This window comes from Trachypithecus francoisi, unplaced genomic scaffold, assembly GCF_009764315.1.
Source record: "Trachypithecus francoisi isolate TF-2019V2 unplaced genomic scaffold, Tfra_2.0 Lachesis_group20, whole genome shotgun sequence".
Taxonomy (NCBI): domain Eukaryota; kingdom Metazoa; phylum Chordata; class Mammalia; order Primates; family Cercopithecidae; genus Trachypithecus; species Trachypithecus francoisi.
The window spans coordinates 62,801,888-62,816,321 of record NW_022681466.1 but is presented as its reverse complement, the minus strand read 5'-3'; the positions used below and the strand labels follow the sequence as shown (position 1 = coordinate 62,816,321).

The 14,434-nt window shown below is 41.7% G+C and overlaps 1 protein-coding gene across 5 annotated transcripts in view; it reads right to left on the bottom strand.

Moving 5' to 3' along the window:
- Positions 1–14,434, bottom strand: part of STX8 (syntaxin 8) — a 341,865-nt gene that overhangs the window by 267,114 nt on the left and 60,317 nt on the right. For all 5 annotated transcript variants that reach the window (XR_004430829.1, XR_004430830.1, XM_033184567.1 and 2 more), the window contains exon 5: positions 695–819. Coding sequence is in view for 3 of the 5 variants with exons in the window: in XM_033184567.1 (XP_033040458.1) it covers positions 695–819 (125 nt within the window). In the remaining 2 variants the exon portion in view is untranslated. The remainder of the gene's footprint in view (positions 1–694; positions 820–14,434) is intronic.

Genomic DNA, 14,434 nt, shown 5'->3' with positions numbered 1-14,434 from the left:
AGCCACAGGGCAAAAGATAAAAAAGAAAAGCCAAACTGACTATTTTATAACAACAACAACAACAACAAAAAATGGAGTCTTGTGTTTGGAGACTAATTCCCAGTCGTGAAGCTAAAGCACAGAGCATAGGCATAAATTCACTCGGACTTCGACTCTGATCTGCTGTCTCTGCTCTTGCCCAATGGAAAATCACCACTTCCATGAGCCACCGAGATGAGTGACAGCAACTGTCTATTCCTCAGGTATCCTGAGGCACACGCCAAAAGCTTTAAAAGACCAGCAGTTTTCACTCCAGGTTTCAATGGGGATGAGGAACAATCAAGCCTCCAGTAAAAAATCTGGTGGTCGGGCGCGGTGGCGCACGCCTGTAATCCCAGCACTTTGGGAGGCCAAGGTGGGAGGATCATGAGGTCAGGAGATCAAGACCATCCTGGCTAACAGGGTGAAACCCTGTCTTGACTAAAAAATACGAAAAATTAGCCAGGCATGGTGGCACGCGCCTGTAGTCCCAGCCTCTCGGAAGACTGAGGCAGGAGAATCGTTTGAACCCAAGAGGTGGAGGTTGCAGTGAGCCAAGATCACGCCACTGCACTCCAGCCTGGGTGACAGAGCAGGATTCTGTCTCAAAAACAAACAAACAAACAAAAACTTCTGGCAAGGTTTCTGAGCCCACACTCCTCAGGGTATTTGGTACCTTGGATAATTTTCTGCTGCTGTTGTCGGATTTCATCAAAACCCAAGCCTCTGGTCTCCTCTGGCTCCTCAAAGAGCCAAGGGTTGGGTGCTCCTCGCTTAGCCTCTTCACTCATCAGGCTGGACCTAAAGAACAATATTAAATGATATTGATATATCTCAAAACATGCAGCTCAAATGCAAATTACTCCCACCAAGTGCAGAGGTGGCCAGCCTTGAATGCTTTGAAAATTCAATTCAAATACAATTTATTGCATCCTGAGTTTATGCCAGGAACTGTATTCAGTGCTGGAAGAGATACAGGGATGAAAAAGGCACAAGGTTGGTCCTCAGAATTACAGCCTGTTATAGAGATGATGAGAGAACATAATATTTGTACTAATCCTCTAAGAAATGTTTGAGTTAATAATCCTAAGAGAAGTTGGTAATAAATGAGGCTCTTAAATTTCAAAAACAGAAGGCTGAACAGAAGCCTTTTTATTAGCACAAAGTTTGTCTCAGAGGCTATGTGACCGCAAAGGTACAAATATTATTTCTCAAGCAGATACAATGTTGCGGCTACAGATTACAATGTTATTGTTGTGTTTTTTTTTTTAAAAAAGAGACCATATAATTTCCCATTAAAGGGTATTTGGAGCCAGGCGTAGTGGCTCATGCCTGTAATCCCAGCAATCTGGGAGGCCGAGGCGGGCAGATCACCTGAAGTCAGGAGTTCCAGACCACCCTGGCCAACATGATAAAACCCTGTCTCTAATAAACACAAAAAAAATTAGCCAGGCTTGGTGGCGGGCGTCTGTAATCCCAGCTACTTGGGTGGCTGAGGTAGAAGAACTGCTTGAACTGGGAGGCAGAGGTTGTAGTGAGCCAATATAGCGCCACTGCACTGTAGCCTGGGTAGCAGAGCAAGACTCTGTCTCAAAAAAAAAAAAAAAAAAGGAGTATTTGGTTGCTCACAGACACATGCAGGGTTTCAATACCAATTTTGTGACTTTAATGTAGCATTCATAACAGAATAAACACATTCTGATTTGTCAATCTTAACCTTACTCCCTCTAATAATCCATGTGCCCTTTCTGCACCAGACCAGTTGGTCTCCCTATCTAAGGATCAGGAAACACATGATTTCCACCTCAGTCCCCATGTTTTCAGGATTCTCCTCCTCTCAAGTAGCTCCTCTCCTCTCCCTGCCTGTCCACATTCTGTCCAAGCTGCGAAGATCATCGTGTCCAGGACACCACCTTCTGACCACTTCAACGAAGAGATGAACATTCACTTTAGAGCTCTCGTCAGATTCATGAAAAATCATAGAACAAATGGTGGGTGGGACATCAGCAAGATGGCTGATTAGAGGCACCTGGTGCTCACCTGCCCCCCACTTTCTTACGGAAGGACAAAGGCAATGAATAAACAGCTAAGATTTGACTTCAGTGTGGGAAAGCACTGGACTGCAGTGGGGAAGTGGAGAGGCCCCTGTGGTGACTGAAAGTCTAGAAGGGCAGCATGAAGGCCCCCAGCTTCTGTGGCCCCATCTCTTCCACCAGGATTGGGTAGGCCTGGACGTATGAGGGCCTTCTCCCTGTGAGGAAAAGGTAAGCAGGAGATTCTCACCTGCCCCCACTGCCATGGTAAACACCTACAGTCCTTACTACAGGAGGATCCCCCAGTACTTGCAAGTTCTGAGTCCAGTTTGGAGAGCTGCTGGGAATTCGTACAGTTGCGCTGCCCCAGATTAGGAGTACACCCCACTCCCCACCCACCCCATGAGCCAAGTTACTACAGCATGGTGCCATCTTCAGACCACAGCTCCCTCTAGAGTGTGCCCTCCTCTTGGGGCCAGTAGCCACTGCACCTTTCCAGCATTGAGACTCCATCTTCATGCCACTAAACCTACACAGGTGGCTGAACTCCACACCCCAGGCCCCAGGAATGGCTGTGACTCTGGTCCTGCACTGAAGGAAAACCACCATCCTCACTTTCAGCCACAGAAACAGTCCCACCCAGGGCAAATCCACTCTCGAGCCCCAACCAAACTGCTGTATACCCTCCTGCAAGCAGAAGGCCTTGAGCAACCGACAGACTAGCAGAGTGACTACACTCCTGCATCCAGGATCTGTGAAACAGTCGGGCAGTGCAGCCCCCTACAGACATGCCCCCAGCCCGCCGAAAGGTTCCACACCTCAATCAGGGCCTGAGAAACAACCCTGCAGGATGCCCCTGGCAGACATACCCCCAGGTCAGCCAAGTTGCCCTATGTCCACATCCCAGGCCTGAAAAACAGCCCATGAGTCAACCCCTGCAGCAACTCCCCTGTGCCAGCTGAGCAGCCCTGCGTTCACATCCCAGGTCTGAGAAGCAACTCCTCAGGCCACTCCCGACAGACATGCCCAGAGGGCTGTCAAGCAGCCTTATGCCCACCTCTCATGCCTGAGAAATAGCCAGCCCTGTGGGCTGTCCGCAGTAGGCATTTCCCCCAGGAGAGCTAAGCAGCAGTGTGCTCATGTCCCGAACTCGAGAAACAGCCCAAAAGGCCACCTCTGGCAGGCATACTCCCAGACTGGCCAAGCAACCAAGCAACTGTGCCCTCAGCCAGAGTAAGGGCACCAACCCCAACCCCAGCAAGTGAGACCCCAAGTTGGACAACCCACCATGTGAATGAATGCATCGCTGACCTGACAAATAGTCCAGTGAGCACATCCCTGGCAAAGTCATGTTACCACTACCACAAAGCCTCTCAGCTGAGGCCACTGAGACACTCACAAACATCACTAGCATGGATTACAGTTGAAGAAACTACACAAAAACTACACTACTATGCCCACCTGGAACCAAAATCAATGCATCCCACTAAACCAACACCCCAAGATCCATTCGTATGAATATTTCTTTCCCTGCAAAACCTACTGCATAAAGTTGGAAGAAGCAACTATTCCACCAGATGCAGAGAAATCAACATAGGGATACATCAAACATGAAAAAGCAAGGAAACATGAAACCTCCAAAGGAATACAATAATTCCTGTGTAATAGACCCCAATGATAGAGAAATATACAAAATGACAGAAAAAGAATTCAAAATAATAACTTTTTTTTATTTTTTACAGTGAGATACAAGATAATAGAGCTAGACGATTTGATGAAATCAGGAAAACAATTCATTACTTGAACAAGAAATTCAACAATATACCATAAAAAAGAACAAAACAGGTATCCTAGAGTAGAATAATTCAATGAATAAACAAATAAATACAAGCTAGAGCTTTACCAAAAGAATAGACCAAGCAGAATTTTACTTATTTACTTATTTATTTATTTGGAGACAAGTTCTCACTGTCACCCAGGCTGGAGTACAGTGGCATTATCTCAGCTCACTGCAACCTCCACCTCCGGGGTCCGCCCTCAGCCCTCCTGAGTAGCTGGGACTACAGGGGTGTGCCATCACATCCAGCTAATTTTTGTATTTTTTGGTAGAGATGGGGTTTCAGCATGTCAGCCAGGTTGGTATCAAACTCCCAACCTCAAGTGATCTGCCCGCCTTGACCTCCCAAAGTGCTAGGATTACAGGTGTGAGCCACCATGCGTGGCTGAATTTTTGAACTTGAAGACAGATCTTGTGAAATAACACAGAAAAATGGAAAAAGAAAAACGTAAAATGGAATGAAGAAAGCCTACATAATTCAGGGGACACCATTAAGTGAACAAACATTCACATTGTAGGTGTTCCAGAAAGAGAAAAGAAGGGGAAATGTACAGAAAACATTGAATGAAATAGTAGCTGAAAACTTCCTAAGTCTTGGAAACTTCCAGATCCAGGAAGCCAAAAGAATCCCAAATAGATTCCATTCAAACAGGACCCCTCTTAGGCACTTTAGAGTCAAATTATCAAAAGTCAAAGACAAAGAATTCTAAAAACAGCAAGAGAAGGACTGGGTGCAGTGGCTCATGCCTGTAATCCCAGTACTTTGGGAGACCAAGGCAGGCAGATCACGATGTCAGGAGTTCAAGACCAGCCTGGCCAACATGGTGAAACTCTGTCTCTACTAAAAATACAAAAAATTAGCTGGGTGTGGTAGCAGGTGCCTGTAATCTCTGCTACTTGGGAGGCTGAGGCAGGAGAATCACTTGAACCCAGGAGGCGGAGGTTGCAGTGAGCCGAGACCAGGCCACTGCAAGCCAGCCTGGGCAACAGAGCAAGACTCCATCTCAAAAACAAACAAACAACAACAACAAAAACAGCAAGAGAAAAGCATCAAATCACCTATGAGGGAATTCCCATTAGACTAATAGCAGATTTCTCAGCAGAAATCTTACCAATCAAGAGAGAATAGGATTTTATGTTCAAAGTACTAAAAGAAAAAAAAAAAAATCTGCCAACCAAGAATATTACATGTAGCAAAGATATCTTCCAGAAATGAAAGAGAAATAAAATCTTTCACAGACAAGCAAAAACAAAGGTAATCCATCACCACTAGACCAGTCTTACAAGAAATGCTCAAGGTAGTATTATACCTGGAAGTGAAAAGATCGTAACAGCCATTATAAAAACATGTGACACTATAAAACTCATGGGTGGAGCCAAAATACAAAGGAAAACCAGAAAGAAAGAAAGAAATCAAGCCTTTTCACTTCAGAACACTACCCAACCACAAAAATAAACAATAAGACGAAGTAAGGAACAAAGGATATACAAAACAACCAGAAATCAATAAAATGACAAGATAAGTCCTCACCTATTAATAATAACCTTGAATGTAAGGTGAATTAAATACCTCATTAAAAGACACAGACTGGATAACTAGATTAAAAAACAACAACAACAACAACAACAACAAAAGACTAGACTCAACTATATGCTGTCTAAAAGAAACTCACCTGACCTACAGACACACATAGACTGAATGAAAGCAAAGGTATGGAAAAGGATATTCTATGCAAACGAAAACCAAAAGTAAGCAGGAGTAGTTGTCCTTATATCAGACAAAACAGACTTCAAGTCAAAAGTTGTGAAATTAGACAAAGAAGGACATTACATAATAATAAGGGGATCAATTCAACAAGAGAATATAACAACTGTAAATATATACACATTCAATACCAGAGCACTCAGATATATAAAACAAACATTATTAGCTCTAAAAGGAGAGAGAGACTCAAACAGTGTAATAGCTGGGGATTCTAACATCTCACTCTCAGCACTGGACAGATTATTCAGACAGACTACACCACAGAACAAACAGACCTAACAGACATTTACAGAACATTTCACGCAACAGCTACAGAAAATACATTCTTGTCGACAGCACATAGAACATTCACCAGGACTGACCATATGTTAGGACACAAAACAAGTCTCAAAAATGTTTTTAGACTTTGAAATTGAAATCATACTAAGTATCTGATTTAACCACAGTGGAAAATATCAATAACATGAGGAACATGCAAAATGATACAAATACATGGAAAGTAAACAACATACTCTTGAACAGCCAATAAGTGAAGGACAAAATTAAGAATGGAATTTTAAAATTCCTTAAAGTAAATGAAAATAGAGGCACAACATACCGCAACCTATGGGACACAGCAAAAGTAGTACTATGAGGCAACTGTATAACAATAAAGGCCTACAATAAAAAACTAGAAAGATTTCAAATAACCTAACAATGTATCTCAAGGAAACTAGGAAAGCAAGAATAAATCAAACCCAAAATTAGTAAAGGAAAGAAATAATAAAGATCAGAGGAAAAAATAAATGAAATTGAAATAAAAAATGTATTTAAAAAACCAACAAACTAGAAGTTGGTTTTGTGTAAAGATAAAATTGAGAAACCATTAGCTAGATTAAGAAAAAAGAGATATGACTCAAACAAAATCAGACAAGAAAAAGGAGACATCACAATGGATGCCAAAGAAATACAAAGAATCATTACAGGATACTACGAACAACTCTACACCAATAAATTCAAAAACGTAGAGGAAATGGATAAATTTCTGGACATATACAACCTAACAAGACTGAACCAAGAAGACGTTTTTTTAAAACCTGAACAGACCAATAACAAGTAATGAGTTTGAATCAATAATATAAAATCTGCCAACAAAGAAAAGTCCAGGACTAAATGGCTTTCATACTGAATTCTACCAAACCTTTAAAGAAAAATGCATACCAATTCTTCTCAAACTATTCCAAAAAATCAAAGGGGAGGGTATTCTACCTAATTCATTCTAAGAGGCTAGAATAACCCTGATATCAAAAGCAGATGAGAATACAACAGAAAAAGAAAAGTACAGGACAATATCCCTGATGAATATACACACAAAAAATCCTCAACAGAATGTCAGCAAATCAAATCCAACAATACATCACAAAGATAATATACTATGATCAAGTGGAATTTATCCCAGGAATGCAAGGATGGGTCAACATACACAAATCAATAAATGTGATACATCACATCAACTATAAAGGACAAAACCCATATGATAATCTCAATAGACGCAGAAAAAATATTTGATAAAATTCAACATCTCAATTAAAAACTCTCAATAAATTAAGTACTGAAGGAAAGTACCTCAACACAATAAAGGCCATATATGACAAACCCACAGCTAACATCATATAGAAAAGGTGAAAGCTTTCCCTCTGAGAACTAGAAGACAAGGATGCCCACTCTCATCACTCTTACTCAACACAGTACTGGAAGTCTTAGCCATGGTAATCAGACAAGAGAAAGTAATAAATGGCATTCAAATTGGAAAGGAGAAAGTCAAATTGTTTCTGTTTGCGGAAAACATGATCTTATAGAGAGAAAAGCCTAAAAACTACCAAAAAAAAAAAAAAAAAACTTCTTAGAACTGATAAACAAATTCAGTAAAGTTGCAGGATACAAAATCAACACACGAAAATACGAAAGTGGTGTTTCTATAAATAATGAACTAGTTGAAAAAGAAATCAAAAAGACAATCTCATTTACAATAGCAGTCCGCCCCCAAAATTACCTAGGAATAAATTTAACCAAGGAAGTGAAAGGTCTCTAAAAGAAAAACTACAAAACACTGATGAAAGAAATTGAAGAGGATACAGACAAAGGGAAAGTTATTTCATGCTCATGGATTGGAAGAATTAATATTGTTAAAATGACTATACTACCCAACGCAAGCTACAGATTCAATGCAATCTCTATCAAAACATCAATAACATTCTTCACAGCAATAGAAAAAAAAAATCTTAAAAATCTGCATGGAACCACAAAAGACCCTGAAGAGCCAAAGCTATCCTAAGCAAAAAGAACAAAGCTGGAGGCATCAGACTACTAGACTTCAAAATATACCACAAAGCTGTAGTAATGTACTACAATGCTGTTTTTATGGTACTGACATAAAAACAAACACACAGACCAATAGAACAGAATACAGAACCCAGAAATTAATCCATGTATCTAGAGTCAACTGTTTTTTTTTTTTTTTTTTTTGAGACGGAATCTCGCTCTGTCGCCCAGCTGGAGTGCAGTGGCCGGATCTCAGCTCACTGCAAGCTCCGCCTCCCGGGTTCACGCCATTCTCCTGCCTCAGCCTCCCGAGTAGCTGGGACTACAGGCACCCGCCACCTCGCCCGGCTAGTTTTTTGTATTTTTAGTAGAGACGGGGTTTCACCGTGTTAGCCAGGATGGTCTCGATCTCCTGACCTCGTGATCCGCCCGCCTCGGCCTCCCAAAGTGCTGGGATTACAGGCTTAAGCCACCGCGCCCGGCCAACTGATTTTTTTTTTTTCAAGGTAGAGTCTCACTCTATAACCCAGCTGGAGTGCAGTGACACGATCTTGATTCACTGCAACCTGTGCCTCCCAGGCTCAAGCGAGCCTCCCACCTCAGCCTCCTGACTAGCTGGGATTACAGGCACATGCCACCACACTCAGATAATTTTTGTAGAGATGAGGTTTCACCATGTTGCCCAGGCTGGCCTCAAACTCCAATCTGCCCACCTCAGCCTCCCAAAATGCTGGGATTACAGGTCTGAACACAGCCAAGCCAAGTTTCCTGATTTTTGACAGAGGTGGCAAGAATACTCATTGGGGAAGACAGTCTCTTCAATAAATGGTGCTGGGAAACTGAATATGCACATGCATAAGAATGAACCTAGACACCCATCCATCACCCTATGCAAAAATCAACTCAAAATGAATCAAAGACCTAAACGTAAAACCGGAAACCACAAAAGTATCGGCAAAAACAGGGAAAACACTTCAGGATGTTCATCTGGGAAAAGATTTTATGAGTAAGACCTCACAAGCACAGGCAACAAAAGCAAAAAGAAACGAATGAGATTATATCAAGCTAAAAAGCTTCTGCACAGCAAAGGAAACAGTCAATAGAGTGAAAATACAATCTATAGGAGAAAATATTTGCAAACTGTTTATCTAACAGGGGATTAATATGCAAAATATATAAGGAACTCAAAATAGCTCAATGGCAAAAAATCATCATAATAATACATTGAAAAATGGGCAAGTGAACTAGGCATGGTGACATGCACCTATAGTCCCAGCTACTCAGGCTGAGGTAGGAGGGTTACTTGAGCCTGGACAACAAAGTGAGACTCTATTTCAAAAAAAATAAATACACAAAATATGTGAAAGAAAGACGGACAAATGATCTGACAAGGTATTTCTCAAAAGATGACATACAAATGCACCAACAAATATATAAAAATTGCTCAGCATTACTAATTGTCAGGGAACCGCAAATCAAAATCACAATGAGGTATCATCTCATTCCACTTAGAATGTCTATCATCAAAAACACAAAACAACAAATGCTTGTGAGGAGATTGAGGGACAGGAACTCTTAGACACAGATGGTGGAAATGTAAACTAATAAAGCCACTATGGAGAATAGTATGGGGGTTCCCCAAAAAACTATAACTAGAATTACCATATGATCCAGCAATCCCCCTAGTGGGCACTTATCCAAAGGAAAGAAAATCAGTATTTTGAAGAGATATCCACACCCACATGTTTACTGCAGCACTATTCACAGTAGGCAAAATATGGAATCGAACTATCCAACAACAGATAAATGGATAAAGACAGTGTGGTAGGCCAGGCGCGGTGGCTCACGCCTGTAATCCCAGCACTTTGGGAGGCCGAGACAGGTGGATCACGAGGTCAGGAGATCGAGACCATCCTGGCTAACACGGTGAAACCCCGTCTCTACTAAAAAAAAAAAAAAAAAAAAAAAAAAAAAAAACTAGCCGGGCGTGGTGGCGGGCACCTGTAGTCCCAGCTACTCGGGAGGCTGAGGCCGGAGAATGGCGTGGACCCGGGAGGCGGAGCTTGCAGTGAGCTGAGATTCGGCCACTGCACTCCAGCCTGGGCAACAGAGCGAGACTCCGTCTCAAAAGAAAAAAAGAAAGTGTGGTATATACACACAACAGAATACTATTTAGCCATGAAAAAGAATGAAGTCTTGTCATTCACAGCAACATGGATGGAACTGAAGGATATTATCTTAAGTAAAATAAGCCAGGCACAGAAAGCTAAACACTGCATGTTCTTATTCATATGCAGAAGCTAAAAAGAAGTTAATCTCATAGAAGTAAAAAGTGTAACAGAGCACACCAGAAACTGGGGAGAGTAGGGAGAAGGGGGAGAGCAAGAGATTTGTTAAGGGACATGAAATTATAGTTGGACAGGAGGAATAAGTTTGAGTGTTCTATTCACCAGTGTAGGATGACTACAGTTAACAATCATAGTCTAAGTAGCTAGAAGGAGGATACAGAGTGTTCCCAACACAAAGATAGGAGAAATGTTTGAGATGATGAACATGCTAATCATCCTGACTGGCTCATTATATATTACATGTAGGAAAACATCACTAGGTAGCCCATAAATATGTATAATTATTAAATGTCAAATAAAACAAAATGATAGGCCAGGCACGGTGGCTCACGCCTGTAATCCCCGCACTTTGAGAGGCCAATGCAGGCAGACCACCTGCGGTCAGGAGTTTGAGACCAGCCTGGCCAACATGGTAAAACCCCGCCTCTACTAAAAATACAAAAATTCACATGAAAAAATGCTCATCATCACTGGCCATCAGAGAAATGCAAATCAAAACCACAATGAGATACCATCTCACACCAGTTAGAATGGCAATCATTAAAAAGTCAGGAAACAACAGGTGCTGGAGAGGATGTGGAGAAATAGGAACACTTTTACAGTGTTGGTGGGATTGTAAACTAGTTCAACCATTATGGAAAACAGTATGGCAATTCCTCAAGGATCTAGAACTAGATATACCATATGACCCAGCCATCCCACTACTGGGTATATACCCAAAGGATTATAAATCATGCTGCTATAAAGACACATGCACAAGTATGTTCATTGCGGCACTATTCACAATAGCAAAGACTTGGAATCAACCCAAATGTCCATCTGTGACAGACTGGATTAAGAAAATATGGCACATATACACCATGGAATACTATGCAGCCATAAAAAAGGATGAGTTTGCATCCTTTGTAGGGACATGGATGCAGCTGGAAACCATCATTCTTAGCAAACTATCACAAGAACAGAAAACCAAACACCGCATGTTCTCACTCATAGGTGGGAACTGAACAATGAGATCACTTGGACTCGGGAAGGGGAACATCACACACCGGGGCCTATCATGGGGAGGGGGGATGGGGGAGGGATTGCATTGGGAGTTATACCTGATATAAATGACCAATTGATGGGTGCTGACGAGTTGATGGGTGCAGCACACCAACATGGCACAAGTATACATATGTAACAAACCTGCACGTTATGCACGTGTACCCTAGAACTTAAAGTATAATAATAAAAATAAAATAAAATAAAATACAAAAATTAGCCAGGCATGGTGGCAGGCACCTGTAATCCCAGCTACTCGGGAGGATGAGGCAAGGAAAATTGCTTAAACTCAGGCGGTGGATGTTGCAGTGAGCCGAGATCGCGCCACTGCACTCCAACACGGGCAGTGAAGCGAAGACTCCGTCTCAAAACAAAACAAAAAACAAATGATGACAATGATGTTACAGTAGCAATGACAATAATAAACATGCATTAAGCATTTGCCCTGTTCAGGGACACCTCCAGGTGATGTATATATATTCAATCGTATCTCCATTACGTATAATTCTTCTAGCTTTGTTCACATCTCCTGTATCATCCATAAACAACTGTTACCCTATTATTTAACCTTTTATAGAGATAAGGTGCATATCTACTAGACAGAAGGCAGAAACTGAAAATCATCCTTCACTGTATGCACACTGTCCCACAATATGGAATGAACAGCTAACAGCATATCACCTACTGGCAACATACGAACAGAAAGTTGCTGAAGGATTCAATAACTTTTCATTCCAAAAACATTTACTTAGTAGTTATTATATAGTTGGCATTGCTCTCATTAATGGGCATAAAGAAAAAATCGAACATAGACAAACAGACCAAAATCTCCACCCATACAAAGCATAGATTCTTGTTACAGGTGCTGTTTGCATTCTGGTGGGATGACACAATGTGTAAAATGTGTGCAAACTGTCTAATGTCGTACTTGGAAGATGTTAACTATTATCATAATACCAATTGTTGCATTTTTTTTTACACAGAAGGCATTAAAAAATTTAAATAAATCTGCATATCCCAAAAGCTATATTAATTTCACTTTTAGTTTAGAACTTGAAAGCCTTTGTAAGAATATTATACGTTTCAAGAGACAAACCCAGGCAAAACTGGAAGATAATTTTTGATTCCTTAGACTAAGATTTTAAGCACAGAGTTGGTCTCAAGTGTACTAACTAGCATGCCAAACAGAAGTATGACTTTCTTCCACTTTACCAAAAGGGCAGACGTGTTTCTTCGAAGTCTTTCTCTGTCTCATTCATTCATTCATCTATTCATTTATTTGAAACAGGGTCTCACACGGTTGCCCAGGCTGAAGTGCAGTGGTGCAATCATCACTCACCCCAGCCTTGACCTCCAGAGCTCAAGGGATCCTCCCACCTCAGCCTCCTGAGTAGCTGGGACTACAGCTGCATGCCTATGCACCTGGCTAGTTATTTTTATTATATGTAGAGATGGGGTCTCACTATGTTGCCCAAGCTAGTCTTGAACTCCAGGGCTCAAGCAAGCCTCCCACCTCGGCCTCCCAAAATGCTGGGGTTACAGGCATGAGCCGCTGTACGCAGCCTGAAGCCTTACTTTACGTGACTGGTACCAAGTATCCGAGATGTCAAGATTTTGGATTCCTTCTCTATTATTCAATTTCACACACCTTTGATTAAGGGGTAAGAAGGCAATAGAAAAGGGAAGGAAAGAAGAAAATTCACAATCAAAGCCTATCCCAACTCTTACACCATCTTGCAAGAATCGTTTTTCAAATCAGGAATTACATGGGATTCGTTCATGGCTTACTGCAAACGCACGTGGGTCAGAGGTATGTAAAGATACTTTGAAAGTGCATCAGTGACCAGCTATGAGCATCCAAATGAGTATATTGTCCCTGAGGTGATACTGCTCATCTAAACTTAATGTTGGAACGAGTCACTTAATGTTAGAACCACAGTCATATGTGTATATAAACACCTATTAGAAAGTAAAAGTGACCATATGGGCACAACTTAATACTAATATTAAGAAGAAAGTCGGCCGGGTGCGGTGGCTCAAGCCTGTAATCCCAGCACTTTGGGAGGCCGAGACGGGTGGATCACGAGGTCAGGAGATCGAGACCATCCTGGCTAACACGGTGAAACCCCATCTCTACTAAAAATACAAAAACTAGCTGGGCGAGGTGGCGGGCGCCTGTAGTCCCAGCTACTCGGGAGGCTGAGGCAGGAGAATGGCGTAAACCCGGGAGGCGGAGCTTGCAGTGAGCTGAGATCCGGCCACTGCACTCCAGCCTGGGCGACAGAGCGAGACTCCGCCTCAAACAAAAAAAAAAAAAAAAGAAGAAAGTCATACTTCTGTTTGGCGTGCTGATTAGTACACTTGAGACCAACTCTGTGCTTAAAATCTTAGTCTAAGGAATCAAAAATTTTCTTCCAGTTTTGCCTGGGTTTGTCTCTTGATATATATAATGTTCTTCCAAAGGCTTTCAAGTTCTAAACTGAAAGTGAAATTAATACAGCTTTTGGTGTATTTAAAATAATTAAATTTTAAATAAAATTTAAAATTGTACTATTTTTATTTTTTATTTTTATTTTATTTATTTATTTATTTATTTTGAGATGGAGTCTCGCTCTGTCGCCAAGGCTAGAGTGCAGTGGCGCCATCTCGGCTCACTGCAAGCTCCGCCCCCTGGGTTCACGCCATTCTCCTGCCTCAGCCTCCCAAGTAGCTGGGACTACAGGCGCCCGCCACCATGCCCAGCTAATTTTTTGTATTTTTAGTAGAGACGGGGTTTCACCGTGTTAGCCAGGATGGTCTCGATCTCCTGACCTTGTGATCTGCTCGCCTCGGCCTCCCAAAGTGCTGTGATTACAGGCGTGAGCCACCGCGCCCGGCCCATTCACTGGTAGCTCTCGTGAGCCCTAGCGCATACTTCTAAAAAATTGTTATTAAAGGGGAAAAACAATGCAAAAATATGTTTTTCACAATCTCAAAAATGACACATTAGAACCACAGTCATAGGTGTATATAAACACCTATTAGAAAATAAAAGTGACCATATGGGCACAACTGAATACTAATATCACACATACATCACCACGGACATACA